Raw genomic sequence first — 17,447 nt, forward strand, 5'->3', positions numbered from 1 at the left:
GTAGCTCAGTGGTAGAGCACTTGCCTAGCACACTCAAGACCCTGAGTTTTATCCTCAGCACTGAGAAATTTACGTGGAGTCCCAGCCATATCCCCTGCTGTTCTAGCCGTGAGGTTGATCTTTCCGCTCTAATCATGTGGTGTTTGTCTTTCTACATTCATCTCAGCAGCTTGAGACTTGAGATGAATGAATTTCACCGAGAGAGAGAGAGAGAGAGAGAGAGAGAGAGAGAGAGAGAGAGAGAGAGAGAGAGAGAGAGAGAGAGAGAAAGAGAGAGAATATGTATGGGAGGTGGAGGGTGAGACAACGTGAAAGACAGAAACTCAAAGACAGAGATGGACTTAGTGACAGAGTGAGGTTATGAAAGACACAGACCACTGAAGCAGGAACTGGAAAATCCTGAGGAAGATTAGATTAGAGTCAAGCACATCTGGCTGCAAAGAAGGAGCCCCCGCTCCTTTGAGGAGGGATGGTCTGTTAATGAAATTGCCTTCCATGGGGGAGCAGTGTCACAGACAGTAGAGAGCATTCTGACCCACAGTCTAGGACCATCAGTGTCATTTTGGTGGAAAATTGATTTTCTTGGCACCACACACGGGAGACCCTGTACTGAGAGCTGAGTGATGCGTATGATGGCATGTGTGGCAGGTTGTCTGACAACTAAGGGTGACTTCACAGCTTTGAAGGAAGCGACCTTCCTTTGCATCTTACTAGGGATGGACACTTATCTTGTTTCTCCTATGCCTAAAGCCTCAGTTTCTTCATTAGCTAGGTCAATAGTCAGTAGTCCCTGTCCTGGAGAGAGAGGGAGGGAGGGAGGGAGAGAAAGAGAGAGAGAGAGAGAGAGAGAGAGAGAGAGAGAGAGAGAGAGAGAGAGAGAGAAAATCAAAGAAGAGCAGTAGAAATGAACGTTTGTTCTGTTGACAAGCGCGCTGGCTGAAGTCACTCACCTGGGATCACAGAAACAGTTTTCAGGGCTCTGAGAACTCGAAATGTCCGGAGGCCTGAGATTCCTCGGAGGTCTATCGCTGCACCAACATACCTGTAGAACCGAAAGGCACTCAGCATTTTCTCAGGGCAAGGGTTTCAGGGTGCACACAGCACACACAATGGTAGTCACAGGGAGGCATATCCAGTGGCATTGCCATCTACGGATGGGCATGGATGCCCAGTAAACCATCACATTCTTTTTCAGAAAGTACCGTTTCAAGAGATGCACAGTTGGATTTCAAACACACAGGCTTGATGAACCTGCCTCCTCAGATACTGTTCGGTAGGAATAGCGCTGAGCCTCACCTGACATGCATTGGCCAGTTATTAACACAGAACTTTGGTTTGTCCCCATGGGCATGGAACGAGCTGTTATGTATTCCAATACCCAAGCCACAAGGCTCCACCAGAGGAAACTGGATGGAGATGAGGAAGTAATCCAGATTATGAGCATGGACACCCCCAAAATCCTACACCCCAAAGCCTACAGGGACACACAGCTAGAGAGAGGGAAGACTCACGCCAGGGTAATGACACTGAAATCCAGCCAGTTCCAGGGGTCTCGCAGATAAGTGAACTCATTTAGACAAAATCCTCTCGCCAGTATCTTGATCAGAGCTTCGAAGGTGTAAATGACAGTGAAGGCATACCTGGGGAGGAGGTGGAGAGACATTAACTGTGCCATGGAGGGACCAGGTGCTTCCTCTGCCAGGGGTGAGGACTGAATCCCTGTGGTTGTTCCAAGGAAACACATACAAAGACCATAGCCAAGGTGAAGGAGAAGGGGGTGGTAAGGAGCTAGGACACACACTGAAGAGTTACATAAGTGGACCGGGTAGGGTGGGGAGAGAGGTGGGGGAGGGGAGGGGAGAGAAAGAGAGAGGAGGGTTGTGTGGCAGCAGCAGCTCGTGAGTGGGCAGAGGACAATGTCAGGTGAGGAACGAGGCTCCCGTTCAGCGAGGCCTCCATCCTATGGAGGCTGGAGGTTCCTTTCCCAACCTGTGGGTGTTGGGAGATGTGGAAGAGGCACAGGTCTCTGTCATTGTCCTCTTCCTGTACCTCCCGACTTCCAGTCCGCTTTTCCTTTCACACCACGGCTGGCATAGCTGTGTTCCTGGCCTCCTTACCGTGGAAGAGAAGACATCTGATTCACAGGCGTTTTCTCAGCAGGGCAGAGCCTGATGGAACTGGGTGTCTCAAGACAGCCCCTTTGTTCTGCTGCCCCCCTTGTTGGGTTTAGATTTGAAGAGCTGAGGTTGGAAGTGAGGTGATGTTTCTGCAATGCTCAGAATCCTTCGATCACCAGTGGCAATGGCTGTCACACTCTGGCTACCATCAGATCTACCTGAAGGTCTTGCTCCAGAGGTCCCTGGGCTGTCCTCACAGTGTCTGGTTCAGTAGGACTGAGGACTCAAGGACTGGAACTTCTAACGTTCCCAGCTGATGCTAGTATGGGGAACCACGGGCTCTGGGACTCAGATGTACACATAAATCGCACATGACTTAGTGCTGAGGAGATGGCTGATCTGTGAAGGGTTTGCCATGCAAACATGAGAGTCTGAGTTCAGATCCTTGGCACACATGTAAAAAGCCAGGTGTGGCAGCACGTGTCTGTGCTTCTAACCCCAGCACTAGGTAAGTGGAGACCGAGGCTCCCTGGCCAGTCAGTCTGGCCGAATCTATGAGCTTTAGGCTCAATTAGACACCTCCACTTGCGCCAACCCATACACATGCACGTACACACACACACGTGTACACACACACACAATTAAAAACTTAAATTGTAAACATGTGCTTTTGTGTGAAAAACACGAGGACTCTTGACTAAACATGCATTTACCCCATCCTTCCTGAAGCTCCTTCAGCATGACAGAGGATTTTTCAAAGACATGAAGCCCGTAGGATAAATACAAGCTGCTCTGTACAACCCCGAACAGTTTGGGGCTTAGAGATGCTCAGGACTCCAGAGGGTGGGCTGTGGGAGAAGGGGCAGGCGGGGCACAAAGGCCTGTTCCATTCTCCTCAGGAAGCAGCTGGGCCTTCTAGACCCAACTTCACACCCACTCAGTGCGGAATTGCCTGCTACTGAGGTGGACTGGACGCTTTTTCTCAGGAGGTGAACATGAGGGAGATGGTGCAGCCTGAGGCTGGAAAGCAGAATTTCCATGGAAAGGTCGGCACCTCCCACTTCTGCCTTTGCTGAGTTCCTGGAAGTCGGTCAGATTCACAGCTCATGAAGATCTAGCCTGTTCTCTGTCCATCAGGGTCTAGTCATGTAGCCCAGGCTGCTCTTGAACTTGTGATCCTCCTACATAGCTTTCTGAGTGCTGGGGTCATAGGAATCTAATAGCACAGCCTCGGTAGATGCAACCCTGTTAATAAGAAAGCTGGCCAAGGAGCGTTGTGAATTTGAGGGATGCTTGGAATCAAAACCAAAACATGAGGCAGGCACGGTGGTGCATTCCTGTGATCCCACGCTTGAGAGGATGAAGCCGAGGATTGCTGTGACCCACAGGCCAGACTGGACTATATACATGAGTATCAGGCCAACTGGTGCTGTATAGCATGGTCCTGTCTCCAACAACATCACCAAAATAAAACAAAAGCCTAGGGAACCAAAGAGGGAGTAAAGGGAGGACTAAGGAAATCCAGAGAAAGAAAAAAATCCCATCTATTGATATTTTTAGAGTTAAAAGTTGAGATAAACATTTCTTAATGCAAGAACAGGAATCTATTTTAAAAAAGCATTAAAGAACAAAACAGAACTTCTGGAAGCAAGATTGCAATAGTTTTAGAAATCTCAGAAAATAAAACCCAAAGCAGGAATGAATAAAATGGAAAATCAGAGGATCTGTTTGCTCCCAGACTAAGAGGAAATCTGGAAAGAAATAGATTGGAGGAAAGCATCACAGGAATTGTTCAATAAAAAAAAAAATCCCCAAATGAAATATCCAAGTCTTTAAAACATGGGCAAGTATTCAGGAAAATGGAGGAAAACAGTTAAAAATCCCTCATCACAGCAGAACTCCACAAAGTTTCACATCATTCTGCACCAAGAAAAGCTCAACATTCTGCTTGAGAGACAAAGAAAAAAACAAAACATACAGGTTATCTACAAAGGGTTGGTGTCTCAGTCACTGTCTATTGGTGTGAAGAGACACCACGACCAAGACGATGTGTAAGAGAAAGCATTTATCTGGGGGCTGGCCTACAGATTCAGAGGTGAGTCCATGATCACCACAGCAGGGAGCAGGGAGGCAGGCAGGTAGGCATGGGGCTGGAGCAATAGCTGAGATATTACATCCTGATCCACAGGCAGGAAGTACAAAGAGAGCTTGGCCTGGGCTTTTGAAACCTCAAAGCCCACGCTCAGTGACACACTTCCTCCATGAAAGCCACACTTTCTAATTCTTCCCAAACACTCCACCAACCAGGAACCAAGCATTCAAATATGTGAGCCAACAGGGGCCACTCTCATACAAACCACCACACTGAGAATAAAACCACCATCAGATGGCTCAGGGGCTACCCTGGCTTGGAAGGAAGGTCAAAGCCTCCAAACTGGATGGTAAAAACTTTCCAATACAGAATTTGTTTGTCAGCTAAACTATCAGAGATGAAGTTAAACTAACATGAAGGGATACACAAGTCGACACACATTTACTTCCTGGCCCCCGCCTGTGACAATCTAGACTGACTATCCCAGCACAACAAGAAAGCCATCAACAAACACTGGAAGGTTTGGATCCCTCCACAGAACAGAGAAGGAAGAAAACTCGAGGAAAAAATTTCTTTACTGGGGAACTGTGGGTCCAGCCGAGGTGAGAAGCAAAGGGTGCCAGGGGTTATTTACCTGAGAGAAGTGGAGACCTGTGGGTAAGCCGGTGTATTCAAATGGACAGAACAGTGAATTGAGTCTCTGGAGAAGGGTTTGGGGCAAATGAGGGATAAATATGTAGAAAACTGAGCAAATGAAGAAATGAAATCCTAATAAACTCCAGGGAAAGTAGAAATGGTGTGCAAGCTGGAATTGGTAGGGCTGGAAAGATGGCTCAGTGGTTAAGGTCATGTACTGCTCCCACAGAGAACCCAAGTTCAGTTCCCAGCACATGTGTCAAACAGCTCACAACTGTCTATAACTCCAGCTCCAGGGAATCTCACACCCTCCTCTGGTCTCCATGGGCACCTGCACTCACCCATGCACTGCCACATACAAATATATATATATATATATATGCATATATATACATACTATCTTTAAAATTTACAAAGTAGAACAGAGTGAGAGAAAGGCCACCTTAACATGCAGAGTGCTGAGTGGCAGAGGGTGAGGGCTGAGGAAAAAGAACAAAGAGAACTGAGAGACTGAGAGAACATCGACGCTGCTCTTGGTTCCAGACAGACCTGTACTTTAACCGGATAGGGTTCTGTACTGTCCATAGCATCCTGGCCCTGGGGAAGTTCCCTCTTCCAGTATCGCAGTGGAAAGTCTCTGAGTGGCTCCTCTCTGAGGATAACTTTAGGAGTCAAAGTCCTCTGCATTTCCCCGGTTCTGGGATACCAAGGGTTAAATGTGCAACCACCTATTGCTGCCCTCCGGCAATAGATGTAACCACAGAGAGAAGGCCTGGAGTTGGCAGTGTGGATAGCTCTGTATGTGGGGAACTGGCGGAAATCACAGGAAGAAGCAGAGATCACTTCCTGTTTGCGGGGGAAGGATGGAGATGCTGGCTCCAGGAACTCCAGTAGTGGGATAAACAGTTGCAAGTGATTCCGTGCTAAGTGACAGAAAATGGGAGACCAGGAGGGTGGAGCATGGCGTTAAGCTGCCCCCATCATCTCTGCATGGCAGAAGAGCTGCCTGGAAGCCACTGAGGGAGCGTTTACGATGTGCTCCACCTGGTCCTGACAGCAGGGTAACTGAAGAATAGCTGCAGTGGCTCTCCACAGACCAGGCACTCCACAGACCAGGGTGAGCAGCACGGAGAGAGGAGGGAGGCGGAGAGCACAGACGCTGTCCCCACGGGCAAGCAGGCAGAGTGGCCACTGCCCACACCCCTGGCTCCCCAGAACTGGAAACCTGCTGTCTTAACTGTTTGGGGGTTTTGTTGTTGTTTCATTTTTAATTTATTCTTCCCCACATTTTTTGGTGTTACCTTTTTAAAAAAAAAAACTATAGAGACTTTTTAAATATCAGTCTGAGTGATTTAAATATTTGCATGCTCATTTTTAAATGTTTAATGTAAGTTTTTTCTTTTATTTATTCCTTCCATTTCTTTTCCCTTTAATTTCTTCTACTGTCAGTTCTATTTTCTCTTTTGGAACAGGAGCTCAGCACAGGCTGAGGCTCTGGGGTTTAAGTTACCACACCCAGCTTTAACATTCAATCTTTACTTTCTTCTTTTTTCTGTTTCTTTTCTTCTTCTTCTTCTTCTTCTTCTTCTTTTTTTTTTTTTTTTTTTTGAGACAGAGTCTATCTACATAGCTCTAGCTGTCCTGGATCTCACTTTGTAGACCAGGCTGCCCTCAAACTCACAAAGATCCGCCTGCCTCCCGAATGCTGGGATTGAAGGTGTGCGCCACCACATCTAACATTCTTATATTTTTACCCGGTTCCCTCCATTGGATCCAATTTTTGTCTTTGTTCTTCCTTTTTCTTATCTTGTCCTCTAAGTTTTCTTTCTGGATTTTCATTGTTTTTGTTTGTTGGTGGGTTGGTTGGTTCCTCCTCCTCCTCTTTTTTTTTCTGACAGGGTCTCACTCTATAGCTCCAAATGTCCTGGAACTCACTATAGAGACCAGGCTGGCTGAAAATTCATAGAGATCTGCCTGCCTCTGCTTCCCAAGTGCAGCTACAGGAAAGAGGAGACCCTAGTAGAACAGTAGATAAGCAGATGTGGATTAGGGAGGAATCAACAATAGCAAAGTGATAGCAGTTATGCATTCTTTCCACAGTTCCTCTGAAAGTTATGTTCTCAATTCTCCAACTAAAATATACAGACCATGGGCTGGAGAGATGACTGCATGGTCAAGAGAACTGTCTGCTCTTCCAAAGGACCAGATTTCAGTTCCCAGCACCCACACGGAGGCTGACAACCACCTGTAACTCCAGTTCCAGGGGGTTGGATGCCCTCTTCTGGCCTCCATGGGTGTTGCACACATGTGGTGGACAGACATACATGCAGGTAAAACATGCATACACATAAAATAAAAATAAATCATTTTATAAAACCACATGTGTCAGTGGACTGGATTTTTTTTTAAAAAAAAAGACTCAACTGTTTACTGGCTACCAGAAACTCATATCACAGCAAAGGTGAACATGGGGCATGGGGGAACTGAAAAAGATACTATAAGCAAATGGAATCTAAAATCTAACAGAAGTAGCTGTACTCATATCCCAGAAAACAGACTTAAAGCCCAAACTAGAGGACACCAAGAAAATCATTTCATGTTGATACAGTGAACAATCAATCTAAAGGATATAATAGTTACAAACACAAATGGTCTGAACACTGATGCAAGTTTAAAATAATAAAAAAAAAAACCTGGATAATTTCTTGTATGTTACCATATCATCATAAAATAAAAGTGACCGTCAACAGCAAGAGAAATTACAGAAAACATATAAATACGTGAAATTGAACAATACACTTTGGAACAATTAGTGGGCAACCAAAGAGGTCCAATGAAGGGTAGTAAAATTCCTAGAACCAAGTTAAAATTAAAATATAATGTTCCAGAACCTGTTGGATGTGGTAAAAGCAGTTCTAAAATATATGTTTACAGCTATAAATACCTATGTTAAAATGAGAGCGATATCGCCGGGCGGTGGTGGCACACGCCTTTAATCCCAGCACTTGGGAGGCAGAGCCAGGCGGATCTCTGTGAGTTCAAGGCCAGCCTGGGCTACCAAGTGAGTTCCAGGAAAGGCGCAAAGCTACACAGAGAAACCCTGTCTCGAAAAACCAAAAAAAAAAAAAAAAAAAAAAGAGAGAGATATCAAGTAACTTAATGGTACATCTCAAGGTCTTAGAAAAAAAGGAACAAGCCAATTTCAAGAGCAGTAGAAGAAAAATTAAAGATCAGAGCTGAAATTAGTGAAATGCAAACTAAAAAAGTCATAAAAAAAACTAATGAAACATATTTTGTTATTTGAAATGATAACATTGACAAATGCTTACCAAAGTAATCAATAGAAAGAAAGGACATAAGCTGATAAAACTAGAGACAAAGGGTATTACAGCATGTACCACTGAGACACAGGGGATCATTAGGAATTTTTAAGATATTTATGTGTGTGTGTGTGTGTGTGTGTGTGTGTGTGTGTGTGTGTGTGTGTGTGTTGTATAGACAGACATGTGGAGTTCAGAGGAAAACTTGCAGAAGTCAGTTCTCTCCTTGTGTCACGTGAGTCTCATCAGACTTGATGACAAGCATTCTTACCTTCTGAGTCTTCTCAGCCCCACCAGGGAATACCTTGAAAGCTTATATTCCAATAAATTGAAAACTCTTGAAGAAATTGACACATTTCTAGAAACACACAATCTAAAAATATAGAACTGGGAAGTTGTAAAACCTAAACAGATCAATAGCAAGCTATGAAATTGAAGTATTCTCCCACCAAAGCAGCCAGGACCAGATGGATTCACCACATGTTTAAAACTGAATTTTCCCAGCTGTTTAAAGAAAGAGACAGAACGCTTCCAAGCTCATTCCACAGAGTCTGTTTTACCCTGGCACTAACACTAGACAAAGACACAACAAAAAAAAGAGAGAGAGAGAGAGAAAACTATAGTTTGGTATCCTTCATGAACAGAGAGCAGAAATCCTCAGCAAAAACCTTGCAGAATTCAACAGCACATTAGCAAGATCACACACCGCCATCAAGCTGGTGTGTAAACAATTGTTCAACACCTGCAAACCAATAAGTGTAACACAACCACCTCGTGGATGCAGGAAGAAAAGAATTTTGACAAAATTAAACATCACTTTATGACAAAACTCCGTGGAGAACCCAGGAATGGGAGGCTCTTACTTCACCGTGGTAAAGGTACCTGACAACCCTATAACAGACGTTACACTGAACGGGGGGCAGGAAGCATTTGTTCTAAAGTCAGGAATGAGACCAAGCTGGCCACCATCCCCAATCCCAGTCAACGTATTTTTTATTTATCATTATTTTTTTTTTTTTTTTTGTGTGTGTGTGTGTGTGTGTGTGTGTGTGTGTGTGTGTGTGTGTGTGACATGTGTGTATCACAGTACATGTGTGTGGAGGCCAAAGGACAATTTTTAAGAACTGACTTTCTCCTCCTGTTTTGTGGGTTCTGTCAGGCTTGCACAGCAGGTACTTTTACCTGCTGAGCTGTCTCGCTGGCTCCTTAATATATTTCTTGAAAGTTTTGCCAGAGTAATATGGCAAGAAAAAATAAAGATACAAACAGGGAACTAAAAAGTCATGTTATTTGCAGATGATATGGTCCTGCGTTTAAAAGCCCAGAAGACTCCACTAGACAGTTCTTAGCTCTGACGAACACTTTCAGAAAAGGAGCTATAAGCCAACATACAGATATCACTAGCCTTTCCACACAGAACTGGCAAAGTCACCAAGCAAGAAACTGGAGCAAAAATCCATTCCAAGACTCCCCTCAATATATATGTAAATAAAGCTAACCAAACCTGTGAAAGACTTCTATAATGAAAATGAGAAAACACGGAAGAAAACATTGAAGAAGATACTAGAAGGCGGAAAGACCTTCCATGCTCATGATTTACCAGAATTTATGCTGTGAAAATGGCCATGTTGTTGGAAGATACCCACATATTCAATATTTCCCATCAAAATTCCACTGATGTTGCTTCAGAGCTAGAAAAAGCAACCCTCGGGATTTGTTATGGAAGCACGAAAGGTCCCACATAGGTAAAACAATCTGATAGGTTGGGCCAAGGGAGAGGGCTCTGCCAACAAAGACAAAGGCAACCTGGGAGGTGTCTTGATGACTGACTTCAAATTTTGGAGCCATGGTAACAAAAGTATGACATAATACTGGCAGAAAAACCGATAGAGCAATGGACTCAGTTAGAAGACCCAGGAACAAACCCACACAGATAACACCCTCTGATTGTTGACAAAGATGTCGGAGTTGTGCACTGGAGAAAGAAGGTATTTTTAACAAGCAGTACTTCAAAACTGCATACAAATGTGTACAAGATGTAAACTAGCTCCCTACATCACATCCTGTGTAAGATCAGCTCAGAATGTATCAAAAGGCCACAAAGGTAAGGTTAGAACATTTGAAATTACTACAGAAAAACAGGGCAGAATGCTTCAAGATAAAGATGCAGGCAGAGACGGTCTAAAAAGAGCTCCACCAACTCGGAAAGGGGTGGCAAGTGGTAACAAACGGAGCCGAATGAAATCAGAAGACCTCTGGATACAGAAGAAAACACCCAGCAGATGGAGTGATGACCTGAAGGATGGGGGGAATCTTTACCAACTATAAATCTGAGAGGCTACTCATTTCTAGGATCTATAAAGAACCCAAAAAACTAAACGTCACAAAATGAAGTCATTCGATCAGTAAAAAGGCAAATCAATTGGACAGATAGTTTTCAAAAAGAGGAAATGCAAAAGACAATACAAATATGTGTATATGTATATATATGCAAATATACCTCTCTCTATATATATTTTTTCATATATATATATATGAAAAATATTCACTTTCCTTAACTATCAGGGAAACACAAATCAGACTCACTGAAACCCATCTCCATCCCAGCCAGGACACAGAACACAAGTGGTAGCAAGGATTCGGGAAAAAGGATCTCTACACACTGTTGGTGGTGATGCAAATTAGTGCGGACACTTTGGAAATCAGTATGGTGGACCCTCAAAGAACTGAAAATAAGATTACCATATAATGTAGCTCTTCAAAGTCTGGGTCTGTGTCCCAAATGGGCAAAATCAGAGAGGTACCTACACATTCATGTTTATTGAAGTCCTGTTTGCAATAAGCAATGTCAGAATCAGCCTAGGTCTTCATCAACAGATAAGCGAATAAAGAAAGTGTGTGTGTGTGTGTGTGTGTGTGTGTGTGTGTGTGTGTGTGTGTGTGTGTGTGTGTGTGCGTGTGTGCGCGTGTGTGTGTGAATCTTGTATACATGTATGAGAATGTCATAATGAAAGCCACTGTTTTGTATAGTTAACATGCAATAATAAAATTTTGAGAATGTTAATGGAACTATAAAAAGAATATGACATGAGTATGTATAGAAATGTCTATGATTTGTGTGACTGAATAATTATACAAACATTAACTTTGAAATGAAAACCAGATTTAAAAGACTAATTTTTTTCACGTGGTGAGAGAAACAGTGTTGGAGACTCCCTAGAGAAGCCCAGCTGGCCACATGGTCAATGTCATCCTCCAATTTTCCCCTGCCTCCTTGAGTTTTCTACGTCAGAACATCTCCACTCTGAACTATTGGATGTTGGGAAGTTTTGGTGGATATTTCCAACTTTTCAGATCAAACAGACCCAGAAATGATAAAGTTCTCTGTGAAGACTACTTTCAGAGTTTCACCGAAGGATGAGGACCTAGCTCTGCACCCCTGAGTGCTGTCAGCTCAGTGCCTCGTCAGGCACAGCAGGAGCAGAGGTGTGTTCTCCCCTTGGTGGATCTGGCGGGGGTCCTGCTCCATGATGTTCAGTTGCAGCATCCGGATGTGATTTTTAATGTATGTCCAGTGCTGGTTTCCTTATGTTTTCTCGGGTGATAAAGGAAATATTAGATAAGAGGAAAGAGTCAGAACCACCAGTCACTCACTCTCCCTCCTCTCTCCCTCTCTCTCTCTCTCTCTCTCTCTCTCTCTCTCTCTCTCTCTCTCTCTCTCTTCTCTCTCTCTCTCTCTCTCGTGATATTTCGTGTATGTTCTAACAAATAAAGCTTGCCTGAAGATCAGAGGGCAAAGCCAGCCACTAGTTAGCCATAGAGGCCAGGCAGTGGTGGCTCACACCTTTAATCCCAGCAACTGGGATCTCATGCCTTTGCTCCCAGTACTTGGGAGGCACACACGCCTTTAATACCAGCACTTGGGAGATTGAGACAAGAAGTGATATGGCTGGGCGGAGAAAAGGACTATAAGGAGGGAGGAGACAGGAGCTCAGTCACTTTTGGCTGAGGAGTTGGTGAGGTGAGAGGTGGTGGTGGCTTATTCCTTTGTCTCTCTAATCTTTCAGCATTTACTCTGATATCTGGCTCCAGGTTTTTATTAAGACCAATTAGGATTTGTGCTCTCTCTCTCTCTCTCTCCCTCTCTCTCTCGTGTGTGTGTGTGTGTGTGTGTGTGTGCGTGTGGTGTGCATGCATGTGTGTAAGTGTGCCATGAAGGTATGCACATGGAGGTCAGAGGACAACCTTATGTGCAACCCTCACCTTCCACTTTGTTTTGACAAAGCTGTCTTATTGCTACTGTGTTCACGAGGCTGTGAGCATCCAGACTCTCCTGCCTGCATCTCTGGTCTTCCAGTAGGAATGATAGATGGGTATGCTGTGGGGCCCAGACATGAATTCTGGGGACCCAAATTCACGTCTTCAGGTCGCACGGCAAGCACATCCCCCATTTCCCACATCCTCTATATGTATTTGTTGTTTTACACAATTATTTGACACAAATACCTAAGCTTTTGAAATGGGACACCAGGATGAGACGGTCATCAGGCTGATGGAATTCAGTGAGCCTGATCTCTGTCATGGTTTTTGTTTTCTTAAACGTTTATCTGCTTCTGCTGGATTATCCACATCTCCTCCACCTGTCTCATGATGGGGAGATCCATGCTACGCCTTCATGGTGGAGTCTATTTGTCACTTATGTTTGAGACTCGTTGTTCTGGTTGCAGGATTTAGGTGTCTATTTCTGTCATTATTATACTTCAGCAAGCCATTTTTGAAATGATGATTCATTTTTGTAAACTGGGATATTATGAGAGGCAACAGTAACAATGACAGATGAAAGTTGAACAAATGTAGACCACTGTCAGAAAAGGAGAAGCCCATTATTCAAGATAATCTATCATCAACTCCTTGCTAGCCGGAGGGAGCTAAATCAGTCCTTGGAGCACATAAGTAGTTCTTAAGGACACAAATAGTACATGATATTAGAGTTCAGCAGATACTCTATATTGGAAAACAGTGCATGTATAATTCAATCACACTGCTTTCTTTTAATCTGCTGATGAGTGAGAGAACAGTGAAAGACTCCCAGGGACCAAAGAGAAACATTCCAGGGGATGGAATGAGCCGAACTCATCTGCAAAAATGAATGAGAATTTGGAGTTCCCAGGTGACAGTGAGGCAGAGTGTTGGAGTGACCCAAAGGGACAGTTTATGAATAACTACCAGACAGCCTCAAATAGAGGATAGTGAGCTGGATCAGCAGGGGAATGGCACTCATCACCAAGCCTGAGCTGGATCCTTGCAATCTACATAATGAAAGGACTGGATGGACGCCTGAGAATTGACCTCTGACCTACACACACACACACACACACACACACACACACACACACACACACACACACACACACGGGGGTGGGGGGAGGCCGGGCATGTACACAAATAAATTCTTTTACAGATAAAATAAGGTACAAATTACTTGAAAATTGAATCCAGAGCAGGATCCGCCGTAACCATTAAAACATGAACAAACCTATTCTATTGAGACAGTCTTGATAAATAGAAAAATACTGATTAAAAAATAACAATATCCATTTGTAACAATATTCATTTGTAACTTGCACCAAGAACCCCGTGTGTGCCTAGCAAATCGTGCTTTCTTGCAGATGAGAAAATATTTCTTCCGAGGTGAGTCTTCCCCGCAATCAGCTGTTTCCCAGAACCTGGGTACAGCGAGTGAGGGACCCGGCTATCAAAGGACACCTTCGGAGACTCTGTGTGAGCCCTGGGGTGTGAGGAGGGCGAGAGGGTTCCACTAACATTTTTCCTTGCTGTAACTTTCATCTCTTCCTGATACCTTTTCTAGCACATTCTTCCTCTTTAGTTTCTTGTGAACATAAGAAGGGATAAAATATGGGCTCTGTATGTCTGTCTTGCTCCAAGTAGACAGGCAGACAGGCAGGCAGACAGGCAGGCAGGGAGGAAGCTCCCATTAGCCAGCAGATAACAGCACATAGCTAATGTTTCAAAGAGGCACAACGGGAAGCTAAGAAAAGAGAAAGGCTTTTGTCTACCAGACAGATTGTATCCAGGACAAGGCTATTCTGTTGGCTTCTGAGTCTCGACTGGCTACAATTTATTTTCTTCCTAAACAAATACACAGCATGCTCTGTGGGGACTGGGTCTATCCCAAGGATATGCATTCTCTTCTCTGAGTCCCAGGAGCAAACAGCTAATGGTTTCCAGCTCACACCCGGAAGATCAGAGCTACTCTACTGTCTCCACAAGACCAAGGGTACTGTCTTGGACTAGAACAGAGTTTTGTATCTTTTCAAAGTGTGTTTATAAAAGAAGTTGTGTTAACAGCTCGGTTTATATGGAGTCTAAAAAGAATGTTCTCAGTAATCACTGGGAATGAAAACTGACACAACTTTGGAATGTAATTTGGCAATACTGCAAAAATCAAAATTTAGTGGCCGAGTAGCTCAGTTGGGAGAGTTCTTGCCTAGCATGCACAACCCTGAGGTCAATCCCCAGCAATGCATAAAAGGGGCGGGGTAGAACATGTATGTAATCCCTGGCACTCGGGACTTGAGACAGGTCAATCAGAAATTCCAGGCCATCCTTGGCTACATAGAGGGTTCGAGGCCACCCTGCAATTCATGAGACTCCGTAAACAAATTAAACAAATTATATGTCCCTTGGTCCAGAAACTTCTACTTCTAAAAACTCATCTCTCAAATTTTGTTGCATTAGCTATACAGAGATATGTGCACAAGGGTATTCATCAAAGAATTAATCATGACACATAAGAATTCTTATTATGATTAGGACTTATCATAGAGAATAGTTCAATTCCACCTCTTCTATGCTGGTAAAAATCTATCCATCCAATTTCCACAAACCCAATTGCTGCTGAAATTTTTAGTGAGATTTCACTGAAATCTATAGATAAGTTTGGGCAGCACTAACAATTTAATAATAGTAATCTTCCCATCCATTATCACAAGATCTATTTAAATTTATGTAAGTACTTTAAAATTTCTCAATAATGTTTCTTCAGTTTTTAGTACAAAGGTCTTGGGCATATATTTTATAGCACCATTTGAATCTATTAGCCCCACTTTGCTATTTATCTCTTCTCCAGTTATTATTTCTTTCTGTTTGCCTTTGGTTTATTTTATTATTTCTCTAGTTCTGGGCCAGACTTTTCAGCCTTTGCTGATATTAAGATTCTACACTTCTGAGCTGTAAATCGCCTCCTGAAAACTGTTTTTTTTTTCTCCCTATAGGTGCTGATTAAACTTGATTTTAATATTTTTGTCCCTAGAGATTCTACAGCTTTAGTTTGTAACCCATCTTTTGTGCAAGAGTTCTTTAAGGGCAGCTTTAAAACAGATGAGTAAAGACTTCCTCTTTTCCCTCAGCTTCCTGCCATTTTCTCATTTACTGCAGAATGATAAGAGAGTTCACTATTTGTTATTGTTATCTGTGGAACTAACTGGATTGGGTCTTGTGGTTGTTGCTTGTTTTGTTTTGGGGTGGGGCTAATATGAGGTTAACTTATATGGTTTTGTGGCTTAATCTCCGAGCGATACGGTGTGCAATGAATTTTCCTATTCCTACCCCCTCTCCATTGTTACAGACTTTTCACACTCTGTCTGTTACAGGCAGAGAGAAATGCAACTCTTCAGATCCTCCAATAGCTTTGCACGTTCACTCACGTTCTTCAGTTTGCAAATTGTCCTTGCATCGTTCATGGCAAAGCTCTAACTTACCCTTGTGTTTACCATTCAGTGTCGTGCTTGTCTGGCCCTCTGCTCTTTGGTGCTAGCTTTTCCGTCTGTCCTTCCTTACATCTTTGCCCATTCTTTTGTACTATTTGAGATGGTCTTATATAGCCCAGGCTGGCCTAGAACTTGCTATGTTGCTCAGGCTGGCCTTGGACTCCTGCTCTCCCTGCCTCTGCTTCCTGAGTGCTGGGTTTTCAGGCATGTGTCGCCATGCCTGGCTTTCCCCCTTCTTTAATTTGAACCTTTCTGTATCATGTGTGTGTGTGGGTGTACATGCCCAGCTGTGCAAATGCAGCACTGGCCTGCAGCACAGTCACTAAGTTGACTGGCCAGTGAGCTCGAGGGAGACACTTGTCTCTGTCTCCCCAGCCCTGGGATTGTGGTGTGTGCGCCCACATCTGATTCTTTATGTGGTGCTGAGTTGATAATCAAAGGGAAAAATGGTCACTTATCAACTCAGGACTATTATTAAGACAGCAACTTTTACATTTATTCTAAACAAACAAAGCAAACAAACCAACCACTGGGCTGGCACACACCTTTAATCCCAGCACTCAGGAGGCAGAGCCAGGTGAATCACTGTGAGTTCGAGGCCAGCCTGGTCTACAGAGTGTGTTCCAGGACAGCCAGAGCTGTTACACAGAGAAACCCTATCTCGAAAAACAAACAAAGCAAACATTTATTCCACCCATACCTACTCTCCCCCACCCCCAGCTTGCAGAAGTATGTTTTCTCTTTCAACCAAGTGGGTTCCGGGATGAAACTCAGGTCATGGGGTGGCATCAAGCACCCTCCCCACAGAGCCATCTTGCCAGCCCCTAGAACTCTTTGAATTTCTCCCTTTAGAGATGCCGTGTTACATGACCTCTCCCCCACACTCTCTCCTTGCCCCTTCCAGTGTTTTGTGTTTGTATCTTGTCAACTCTTCCGAGGACTCTAGAGCTTGCAGGGGGTCAAATGCCTGGATCTCATCTTTCTCAGTCCGCTCACGGGCTGAAGGGGAACCGGTCCGCTCAGGGGCGGAAGGAGAGCCCGTCTGCTCAGGGGCTTTGCGGTTCCTCCGCCCACTTTTGGTCTCCCAAGCTTGTTTTGACATCTGTGTCGCTGTGTTTCCTTCCCGTCTCCCTTTGTTCTTGTGTTTATACAGTTCTTATACCCATGCTGTCACTGTACTGGCATTTTGAGAGAGAGGGTAAAACATATGCATCCTGTCTTCCATATTTAACCACAGTCCCCAGGTGACTCCCAAATGACTCACATTGAGAAGAAAAATGCTTGCATTAGGAATTCTAAAAGATGTAAAGATCTAAATGCAGTATCACCCCAACCATATAAAATATGAGTTTTATAGTTTAACCTAGGCATTACATTCTGGTTTATGTTTTCAGTGTTTGCCATTTTATGCAGTGCTCATTTGTTTTTGAAGTATTATTATTATTGCTATTATTTTGTTTTGCTTTGTTTTGAGACAGGATCCCACTCTAGC

At 43.9% G+C, this 17,447-nt stretch overlaps 1 protein-coding gene across 1 annotated transcript in view; it reads right to left on the reverse strand.

Annotated features, from left to right (window-relative positions):
• The window catches only part of LOC128105557 (sodium channel protein type 10 subunit alpha-like), a 42,837-nt gene that overhangs the window by 11,952 nt on the left and 13,438 nt on the right, over positions 1-17,447 (reverse strand). The window contains exons 4-5 of the mRNA XM_052730802.1: positions 1,512-1,640; positions 951-1,042 (exon numbers count right to left, since the gene is read on the reverse strand). Coding sequence (XP_052586762.1) covers positions 951-1,042; positions 1,512-1,640 — 221 coding nt within the window. The remainder of the gene's footprint in view (positions 1-950; positions 1,043-1,511; positions 1,641-17,447) is intronic.

Source organism: Peromyscus californicus, unplaced genomic scaffold (assembly GCF_007827085.1).
Source record: "Peromyscus californicus insignis strain IS unplaced genomic scaffold, ASM782708v3 Scaffold_11__1_contigs__length_118956290, whole genome shotgun sequence".
NCBI lineage: Eukaryota > Metazoa > Chordata > Mammalia > Rodentia > Cricetidae > Peromyscus > Peromyscus californicus.